We start from the raw sequence: 11163 nt of genomic DNA, 5'->3' as shown, positions 1-11163 counted from the left end.
TTTATGGGGTAACTTTAAATCCAGATTCTGAACTCTGTGTAACCTGGGCCTTTTTAATGGCTCTCTAAATATTGGAAAAAAAACTATCAAATCGGGGTCAGGTTGGGTTTAAAAAGAGATTTCTTCCCCCCTCCTTTGTTCTTGTACAATTCCAGTCTGATTGAGATATCATCTGGAGGGTGAGTGGCTTTTTTTTCCTGCCTTTATTCACACTGACTTGCTCTCTGGGACAAAGAAAGCACCACACTGAGAGAGAGAAAGAGGGAATTCCTTCTTCCGCTGGCGTCTGATCAGATTCAAGTTGGGACAATTCCTCCGGAAAAAAAAAAGCACAATATTCACCCGCGACTGTTATCATAGATGTTATCTGTTTATCCATGTTTCTTCTGTGTTTCAAGTTCCTCCTTCCCAAATCCGCTTGTTTTATACAATGTTTCATTGCAACCTGCAAATTATGTCGGGTTGGTATTCTGTAAATACAGCAAGGAAATATGTATATTTTAAAACCTGAAGGCAATTCTGTATAAATGTTTTTAGAAAAAAAAATGATAGGCTGAATTGAAAATGGTACGTCTGTAAATCTGTACCCAAAAAGGAAAACTTAACAATTGTTATTATTGAAACCTAATACATATACCAGAATATGAACACATTGTCAAGTCTGTTTTTTTATGTGTTGTCCGGTTTAATCAACACTTTAATCAGGGCTCTTAATGCAACAACTGTGAATAGACTTTTTAACCTTATTCTGAAAAACCCGTGGTTTCCTAGGCCTGCTTTTTAGTACGGCTTCATCGTTCCGCCAAACTGACTGTATGTAAAAGAGCCGCAGTCGGCGCGACGTCACACACTGGTTTGTAAGCAACAAATGTGGAACTGCCTTCTATCGGAAGGCCACCAGATGGCGATAGCTGCGGTTGTTAAAAAAAAAAAAAAAAAAGATTGCGAGTGTCAAGACTGATGAGAATACTTCCTGTTGAGTTTTCTTAAAGTAAGGAATTAGCTAATGAATAAATAAAACCATCCCATTTTAATATGGGAGTCTGAGGGTTAACTCCTTTTCAAATCCAGCCTCAAGTGGCCATCAAAGGTACTGCAGGTATTTTAGGCTAATACTTGTCAAAGTTACTTTAAAAAAAACAAAACAAAACAAGCACTTCAAAGTTACAGTTTGCACCTTTATTCAAGTATATCACAGCAGTTTATTTGAGAAATACAGTAAATGTTCCATTTTTCAAATATAACTTACACTAAAGTAACAATTGCGAACAGGTGTGTGTTAGATACACAAACAGAACTGACAAAGCTATGAAAAGTCTAAATTAACTGAAAGAGAGGGAAGAAGAAAATAATTCAGGATAGAACAAGCCTTTTTCCTTCTGCATACTGGACTAAGTTGTCTCCACTACCAGACAAAAATTGGTTGTTAGTCCAAACTGGCAACAATTTATGATTAAAAAAACAAAAAAAAGAGCACAATGTATGACATTTGTTACCCATATTTTATACCCCATGGTTTTTCTTTTAAATCCATAAAAAATAACTCTTGGCAGAAACTGGAGACAAAGTGAACATCATTAACAGAAAGTTGATCTGGTCCTTTTCCTCATAACTGTTTTAAATATTCTAATGCTAGCCTCTTCCAGTATGCCACAGTCTGTAACCACTTTCAACAAAGAAAACATCAGAACAATGAAATAAATAGAAAAGCTGAAAGGGCAAGTTGTCACGTGTTGAAACCTGAGAGACCTGTAAACCCTTTATTCCCCCGTACACGCCAAATAAACTTGCTACACAAACGCTACGCAATTCAGCAAAATCGTTCAAATGGACGCGCAACGCTTCCCGATTCGGTTCAGTTTCAGACGTACAAAAAGACTGAATGTACTGAATATCAGGTGTAAAACATATTTAATAATAAATACCCAGAATCATGAGATGAAAATAAAAAAACAAACAAGAGACCCAAACACAGTTGGAACACTTGGGAGTAAAAGGCGATGGGTGTGTAAAGAGGCAGAAAATGCTCTCTATAGCTTTTAAGAAGGTATTGGGTGATAACAGGAGCAGATCCGGGACGTCTCCTCAGTGTCAAAGTACGTAAAGTAATCAAAGACAACCTGAAACTAAAGCATCAAATATACAGTCCATGAAATATCCGTAAAATTTATGCAATCATCATCTGGCTCAAATGCAAACATACGTATATAACAATCAGAGAGATATAAACAACTCTTGGATTACTGCAGCAGCCGTGGTTGCGCTGAGGTGGTACTGTGGATGTTGCAACAGTATTTTGAGTGGGAAGAAAAAAGAAATACTGTTTTTGTACCCAGTAAACAGTTTTCGCTTTAAAATAAATTAAGCTGAGGTAGCATTGGTTTTTTATTCCCCTCTGCAGTAGTCCAAGTGCTAACCTGCCATTGCCAGTTTGCATACGCTCTTTAGATTTTTTTTGCCACCTTGAATCCGAGAAAAGGCAGAGGTGAGCTGGGGTTAGAGTTGTACCGAGAGGTTTGAGGACCGGACAAGAGAGTGCACTGAGAGAGATGAAGAAAGACGACGGGGTAGAGGGGTAGGGGAGTGGGGGGCGGGCTTCTTCAGTCTACACCTGTTCAAAATATGGCATCTTCAAAACACACACAGAGAAAAGAAAAAGAAAAATGCCACCTTATAAAGCTTCTGTAAGTATCTTGATTTACTACAGTCGGGAAAACATATTCTGTGTCGGCCACAGGTGAAAATCCAGTTTCGCTTGTCTGACGTTGAAAGAGAAGAGAGCAGAACAGATAAAGTCGGTTCACACACGTAAAACAGAAACAAGTAATGCTTTTTACACACTTTAGTGACGGGCACTGCCTAGAATGGCCTTTGTTCAGTTTGGATTTACAACACATGTAAAAACAATTCAAGCAAAGCGTTTTTATAAAAAAAAAAAAAAAAAATTATGTAGAAAAAAGTTACAAAATATAAAACATAACAAAGTTTTTTAGGATTAATAGAACATTTTCAGAGTTGAAACAGAAAGCCGGTGAACAGGCACCGTTATGTCAGCACCTTTTGAGTGAGTGAGATAACACTTGGCACGATGAATCCTTTGACTTGCTTTACTTCATTTATTCCTTTTTTTAATCTTTTTTTTTTTTGCATATTTTTAAAAAAAAAGAGAAAGAGAGGGAAAAAACTGAAGGCCGGTGTCACCAACCTCTCCTTCCACCTGCTGTCCTGCTCAGGTGGAGACTGACCTTCACCGACTGGTCTGAGGTTTTATTACAGAAACATGAATTTAAATATTTGAACATCATCTGAGATGTATTTGACCACAACACTGTTTCCACTTATTTCTTGACCAAAGAGTTCAAAATTAACTAGAGGTGAATAACGTAGATATGTTTAATCGATCTAATGGCGGTAAGATAATCATTTTTAGTTGTCGTTGCCTCAAGGTCCCTGTGACCTCGGTGGTAAATACCCTCCTCCCCAACTTGGGAGCCTGTTCATTGTCACGAGTAGTAAAAACAAACATCCTGCTAAATATACCACTTTCATATGAGGTTTGAAATAAGGCACACGCTAGGCAGTGCAAAAAAGTACAGATGCCTTCCAATTTGTACTGCTTCCAGTTCCTCAGCAGGAGTGTGTCGGTAGGGGGGTTAAAAAAACGAAAGAAAGGGGGGAAAAAAATACAAATCAACTGGCGGGCGCTGCTGGAGCAGGAGGGAAAACATTCATACTGTGAATCTAGTGAAGAGGAGTCGGGGGTCTGCGCTAGCACAACTATTTAGGACATAACAATCCGCTAAGACTGTGAACGCCAGAGGTGGCCTGCCAGCGAATGTTTCGAGTGAGGAGGTTTTTACAGATGACCCCGAGGCGACGCTACGCTTGTTCACCAGTAACTCTGAGACCAGCGCTGAGGGGGCTAACGGCTTTCCACGCTTGATGACCGCCATAATGAAGAGGACATAATTGATTCTAGTCCCGCTGTGCTAACCTCATCGAGTTTGTGTCTACGGTAAAAAACTTCTTTGTAAACTATTCTTCTGGGTGATTGTGGCTCAGATATGGAACTAATCAAGTAGCTAAAAGGGCAGAGAGAAGAGGAAACAAAACAAAACTACAACAAAAAAGGTCGCACAATAGCGCGGTAACAACTGGCCTATGATGAAGCGCTCCACTCGAGGGCAGGAGGGCTCGCTGACGTGGGTCGCCCATTCACTCCCCGTCCTCGTCTCCTGGCGGCACTCTGCTGTCACACTTCTGCTGGTGAGGGTCTGAGTGAGTGTGTCTGTTTGTAGAAATGCATGCATACTCGTGTCGAGTGTTTCGGAGTGTATGCGCTGCCACGTTGTGATATGACATCACCCCATCTGTTGGTTTTTCTAGTCGTCCAAACTTAAGAAATCTTCCCGAGAGCAGCACGGATAAAGTTGAGGATAGCACCCGAGTAGCACCAGTGTTGCCCGCCACTGTTGGTTTGTGTGCACACGTGTCTGTGTGTGTGTGTGTATAAGTGTGGCTGACACACCTCCAGGGGTTTGGTTGTGTAGTATGCGTCTGGATGTGGCCAGGTTCCTGAGACGATAGCACCATTGAATGTCTCTGTCCTCATCCTCGCTTTGTTCCCTCCCAGCGACGAGGAGGGTGCTGGATTTTCCTGTGTGGTGTTTTTGTGTTGAGGGTTGAAGCTCCTCCACTCGTGCTCACTCAGTTTTGTGTGTGTGGTGTTGTTGTGGTCCCAGGCTGTTCAGGATCTACCTGATGGGTATTTTCTCTCCATTTCACAGGAATGTATCAAAACGCTGGATTCTCTCCTCCATCTCCTGCACAAACAACAAACAAACACACACACACACGGAGCTTAGCCTCAACTAACACAGCAAACTCGAATGTGTGTATAAAGCATCTGTGCAGCGCGCTTTCAATAGTACTTGGAAATTTCCCACAGCAAACAACAGCTTTCACCATGATAAATGATGTAAAATGAAGGAAAGCTGTGCCTGAATGAGACGGGCGATTTTTCTCAGCGTGAAAACAGCAGTTTGACACTGACTAAATCTGAGCAGAGCCAGAGGAAGAGAGATGGATGTTAGCCTGCACTAGACCATGATTAATGCCTGGAAGATGTTACACTGTGTGTTTCTCTCATCTGAATGGCTGAGTCAGTGCGACACGCGCGGCTACAAGATATCAATTTCAAGAAGTTTAAAGAAAAAAAAGGAAGAAGAACTGCCAACTTTACAGCAATTTTTTTTAACATCTAAAGAAGGGCAAACTTTTTCCAGCAGAGACCGCAAGTTTTAACAAGCTGAATAATCCGTTCATAAAAGGATTAGATGATCGATGAAGAAAATAGATTTTCTGTTATTTACTGACTGTATTTGCCTCTGTATTTGAGCTGTTGGTTTGACAGTGCCAAAAACTGAACTTCACTTTTTATTCATTTTATTTCTTCCTTTCAAAAGTCAGCTTGGAAATACCACTGAATTTTTGGACTGATTAGATTTCTGGGCAAGCAGCTGGGCGATAGATGATGAGACCACACTTTTTGTACCGATGCCCTCTTAGCCAGAGGTCGGGGAGGTGCATGCGGCTCTTTCGCCCCCTTTGGGTGAACATGCTGTGCTCAGGGCTGGTTTATTGCAGACGATGACAGCACACTGAAATGGACTGAAGTCATAATTACATACAAATAGTTTTCATGATTATTCTTTTTATTTCACTGCTATGTTTTATTTATTTTAAAGTGGGCTATTTTTTATTTGATTAATTTTCCACAAGCTGTGAACTCAAATAGGTTATGTTATATTTGTTTTTCCTCTTTTTTAAGGTGTTTGTTAAACAGTAAAAAAAAAAAAAAAGCTCTTCTTCTTATTAATACAAGAATAATCAGATGCCTTAAGTATATGTATTATCCTCTCCAAATTACATACAGCTATTTGTTACTTGCCCACCCACACACACACACACGTTTTTCCCCCCCTCACATTATTCAGTTAAAAAGGCTCTTTTGATGCTGAAGGTTGCCGACCCCTGCTCCAAGCTGAGCTACAGAAATCATCTCTTTAACAAAGCCATGCCAGTGTTTGCATCTCTTCTCTCTCACTAAACTGTGTGACTCACTCAGCCCCACCCCACACTCCCTCTGCATCTGCAGCCTGCTCTCATGCAGCATGGAGGAAGGATCAGCGCAGCACCAACAATAAATACAAAACTGAAGCTCTCAAATTTAAGAAGGCAGATGTAATCTTTTAATGGCACTGAGGAAACCTGTTTGTTTCCAACTGCTCGCTAACCCATGCACCAGTTCAGCCAATCACATGGCTGCATTTAAGCATCTAGACATGGTCAAGCATCAAATTGGAGAAGAAGCGACTTTGAATGGGGCATGGTTATTGGTGCCAGACGGGCTGGGATTTCCCCCCGCGCAGCCATCTCTAAAGTTTACAGAGGATGGTGTAAAAAAGGGAAGCAGCTCTCTGGACAAAAATGTCTTGTTGAGGAGACTGGCCAGACTGCTTCAAGCTGGTAGGGGGACAACAGTAACTCATTACAATCAATGTATGCAGAAGAGCACGCCGATTACCAGTCCTGTCAGCTTAAAACAGGACAAACCTGGTCTGATGAGTCTCGATTTCTGCTGCAACCAACCTGATAATACCTAATAAAGCATTCGGTTCAGATTCAAGCGAAGTGTTTAAACACCAAAAGGACACAAGAACACAAATGAACCAATCAGGGCTGCAACAGACCAACATCTGTGCTTCTCGGGATAAAATGATTAGTTCTCTCAGTGGATTTGATAAGCGTCCGTCTCCATTTTTAAGAATTTACCACCGTTTTTCTAATTTAATTTCATTGTGACATATGTTGAAACGTTTCCGCAGTTTTATGCGTTTTATTTTTGATCCTAAATATTGCCGACATCTCACATGGAACATATACATCATGTATTGCCATTCAGCCTAGAAACGGCTTTTGCTCGGCAGCTCCGCCGTCACCACGCATCACTGTTGGCAGTACCCAACCCAAACAAAAGGGAGTCCGCTTTCACTCTTCCCACCAAAACAGTCCTGCCTGTGTATTTAACTTTCAGTTGACACATCAGAACATGAGATCTAATTTAGCTGGAGCCAGGTAAATTTAATCACGCCAGTGTTATTCTGCATGAGATTCCAACTTCTCTTGAAACTTCATTTAGAACAACAATTAAGCGCTTAGCACTTCATCACAGCCCCACAGCGATCAAATCCAGGTTGCACGAGCTGTAAAAAGCCAGCAAAGCCAAGAAAGGTGAAGCTGATGTTCATTTGAATGAAAAAGTCTTCGTGAAAACCTTGACTCAGCCCATGTCTGTGCTTTTAGCACTTTTTTGCTGTGTTTCGCTGTAAACACGGGCACATGCAAATGAGCTCTTCACTGCCTTGACGCTTTGCGCCTCTGTGATCTAAAGTTTATCTGCCTGAAGCCCTCGCACGCTGTCATCCCGAGTACACAGCAGACTAACAAGCCCTCACAGCACCTCCCCTTTGTCTCACTGACATAAAGTTAGCCTGTAACACTGTCTCTATCTAGCATGGGTGGATGGTGACTTACATGGCAAAAATGTCTAACCTCTGCACAGCTCAACAGGTCAACTGCAGCCAAACTGCAGTTTTAGGTGTTTTATATCTCACTGGGGCCCTCAACGCGTGCATGAAAAGAAAAATCCAGCGTAGCATGCTCTCCACTGTTAACTTTAAATTACTTTGGTGCACCCACCTTGTTTGAACCCATCTTATCTACTCCCACATCACTTACAGAGTTCCTCCATTTCCCAGATCTAATTTGCTGTTACGCTTTTTCATATTTAGTCTTCCAATAGTGCAGTGCGTGTAATCCCATGAGCCAAAAGCTGAGTGTGAGGCAGTTTTTATACTCTTGTCTCTGTATGACGTCAATGAGTGTTCATATGAGACCACAGAAGTCTTGATTGTGAGTAACAGCCAATCAGAAAGAAGCTAACTTAAAAGCAGGGAGAAATGAGCTAAATGCTTGTTGGGGTGTACCGAAGCCCAGTGTAAAATAAATAAAGATCATTTCTGAACTCCATAATGAAATGCTACTTTAATAATGTGCAGGAATCAAAATACGGTGCTGGAAAATGAGCGTAATAGGCCCCCTTGAAGCTCAAGTTTAATCAATATTCTAAATACGAAATGCATGCCAGGAACCAATCAAATAGTTCAATGGTCAAATTAGTTTTAGGAACAATTAGGCTCTTATTCATGACGCTGCTTTGGCTAAACAAGTAGGAATAAAAGTGTTAATTGACCTGCAGGCCAAAGCCCTCAGCAGTATACACACAAAACTGGCAGAGAATTAACCAACTATTGAGGGGTTTAGTTAACCTGACTGGTATCCTGTTCAGCTTTGGCACAGCACAGATTTAGGTTAAAGGTCAAAGGCCCTTACAAAGTCTTTAATTGCTGTCTGAGACACGAGCAAAATATGATACCGGGCCAAGGGAAACACATACGCCAATTTGTGGACAGGAACATAGCTTGCGGGTTTCTGTGTACAGAGCAGATACGGTCCCTCTGGCTTTAAACGCAGCGTGCTGTCCGCTCCATCTGCTGAAAAGGTCAGCTCTTCAGGAAGACTGAGACGAGCCGTGCCCAGAGGAGGACGGCGAGAACGTAAGGGAGACAAATGTATGGACACGCTCCATTTCACTCAGCTCTACAACTCGGACATAAATACCGAGAGTTGCAACGGCGTGCAACGTTAAGTTGCCCCCAAAAAGGCTGCAGCCCCTACACTCTGGACCACCTCGGTGTGCATCTGTGTGCTCGTGGTTTTGCATTCTCAAGGAGATGACCTGCTGTGGGGTTGAGATGTATGTTTGGAAATGCAGGCAAACAAAACACGTGCCAGATGAGCTGACATTTCTGCTCTTGAAACACCAATTTAGGCTGGCAGTATGAAACGAACCCAGACACGCGCCCTCCCTCCCTTCACCAGAGCGGCCCGTAGACAGGCGGCACCACCTGGCTGACTGCTCTCTCTCCCTCTCCCTTTGCCGCTTCCTCCCTCTGACATCCTGACAGCCGGCACTGGCTACCAGCGCCAGGACACTGCCATTCTGAGCCCCTGTCTGCACTGACATCCTACAGCAGCAGCAGATGACCAGATGGGATTCTGGGAAAATATACAGCAGCTTTTTCTACATGGAACATTGTCAAGAAAGAGCCAAACTTAAAAGGAAAAAGTTCCCATTCATTCAGACCCTTTTGTCATCCTTCGCTTATTATTATTTGCAGTATTTTCCCGAGAGACTTGGGAAAAAGATAAATGAACATTTGCGGTTATTGTAGCACGAGTTTGTCTTTATATTACATTTTATGATCTACATCTCCTCAAAATTACCATCATGCTACCATAATATAAAACATTATTGTGTGTCAGCGGCTTGATTGCATTCATGAATATAAAATTCTGACTTTCAGTCCTGTGCCGCTAAGATCTTATTCTGGCTGCCTGAAACACAGTACCATTTTAAATTGTAATTATTTTGGAAAACAAAGCCATAATATATTTTTCATGAAGCCTCAGTGGAGTTTAAGAAGTTCAGTACATTTGTTTGGCCAACTAACATCAGAATTATGTGGAATATACTGTGGGGGTCTCCCACAAGCACTGAAAACAATTTTTTAAATGTTCTCACTACTAGTTTCCACTGTCCTCATTAGATCACACTCTGCTGCAGACCTCAATTTCTACCCTGATCTAGATGCTGTTTATGCTACTCTTACCCATCTCTTCTTCCATAGTCGATATCTAGCCTTTTTTTTGTCATGAATCCCAGTGAGTGCCAAACACGTCTTCTTGTTTCAGTCTGTCGCAGTGTTCAGAGATGTCTAAGCTCCCTAAGGAGAAAGCCACACCTTCTCCGATATCATCTGCCTTTGTGTACAACTGTTTCCAGCTCTTTAATAATCGGAGTTATTTGGTCTGAACAAGGTCAAATCTGTAGGACAAAATATAAAAAAATAAATCTAAAAAGTAACATTTTCTTGACATCCATAACATCTTGCTTTGAGAATTACTTACTACTAATCCTCGGGATGCCGCATCACTAAAAATGCAAATGTTAAACATACAGACTTACAGAAGGGGAGGGGGTCCTTTGCATGTTCACTTTGGGCCAGCAGAAACACCGATATGACTGCGATCTGCTACGCAAGTTAGCTAATTACCCTGTTAGCTATTATTCAAGCACGGAGAAACACATGCCACTCATCTGTCCATGTGACACTAAATCCAAACCAGTTAAATCTATGTTAAGGTTACGAGGGGGTTCTTGGAAAATCTTCAGGAGGGTTCTCTGGTCCCCAAGAAGCTCGATTGCTCCTGTCCTTAAACCTACTTTCTGATTAGCCCAAGTTTGTTTTATTTTTACCCTTTTCAGTGCGAGAGTCTTTGGGTGGTGCATGGCTTTAAATGATTATCCACAAAGGATAAGGTTTAGGTAAAGGCCGGGCACGCCAATTTTTGTTAGACCTTGTACTGCTCTCCAAGCTGCAGTTATTGCATGCTGCCCAGAATTTCCTGGCATTGTCCATCTAATTTATATAATAATTTTGAGTGTTTGTGGGTTTCAAACAATAAAAGAAAACATTTATTACCATTGTCAATACATTTCTATATTAAAGAGAATCTGAAAAATGTGAAATATTCTCATTTGAGAAGCTGAAAATGGCAAGATTTGGCATTTGTGTACCTAATGCATTATTTAAAGTAGCAATTAAATGTTATGATTCAACAAAATCCCTTTCACCTTTAAGTGAAAGGCTCAAGGCAGACTGCAGTACTGGATAAGGACTATATTTGTATTTAAATGCACATTATAAAGGCTACACCAGTGTGTGTTGTGTCTCTCTGACCTCGAGTAGCTGGGTCTTGTCGTACTCTCTACGATGCTTGTAGATGCACTGGCTGAGTAGGGAGTACAGTCGCTCCAGCTGCTCCACGCTGTAGCCCTCACTCTTCTTCACCACCATATCCAGTAGAATCTGCAGGAAACAATAGAAATCATTCGTTTTAGAAAATAAATACATCTTACAGATATATACCACAGAAACAACAGCACAGGCGCAATCGGACAGTCGTACAGTGATGGAA

The 11163-nt window shown here is 41.5% G+C and overlaps 1 protein-coding gene across 1 annotated transcript in view; it reads right to left on the bottom strand.

The window, feature by feature from the left end:
- Positions 1 to 3324: 3324 nt before the first annotated feature.
- The window catches only part of atad2b (ATPase family AAA domain containing 2B), a 68650-nt gene continuing 60811 nt past the window's right edge, over positions 3325 to 11163 (bottom strand). Inside the window, exons 27-28 of the mRNA XM_085373587.1 lie at positions 10926 to 11054; positions 3325 to 4823 (exon numbers count right to left, since the gene is read on the bottom strand). Of these exons, the coding sequence (XP_085229713.1) occupies positions 4782 to 4823; positions 10926 to 11054 (171 nt within the window). The 3' untranslated portion in view covers positions 3325 to 4781. The remainder of the gene's footprint in view (positions 4824 to 10925; positions 11055 to 11163) is intronic.

Source organism: Diplotaxodon limnothrissa, linkage group LG15 (assembly GCF_057381915.1).
Source record: "Diplotaxodon limnothrissa isolate DT_005_m linkage group LG15, D_limnothrissa_male_GT1.1, whole genome shotgun sequence".
NCBI lineage: Eukaryota > Metazoa > Chordata > Actinopteri > Cichliformes > Cichlidae > Diplotaxodon > Diplotaxodon limnothrissa.
The sequence above is the reverse complement of the archived record's forward strand: the minus strand, read 5'-3'. Positions and strand labels throughout refer to the sequence as shown.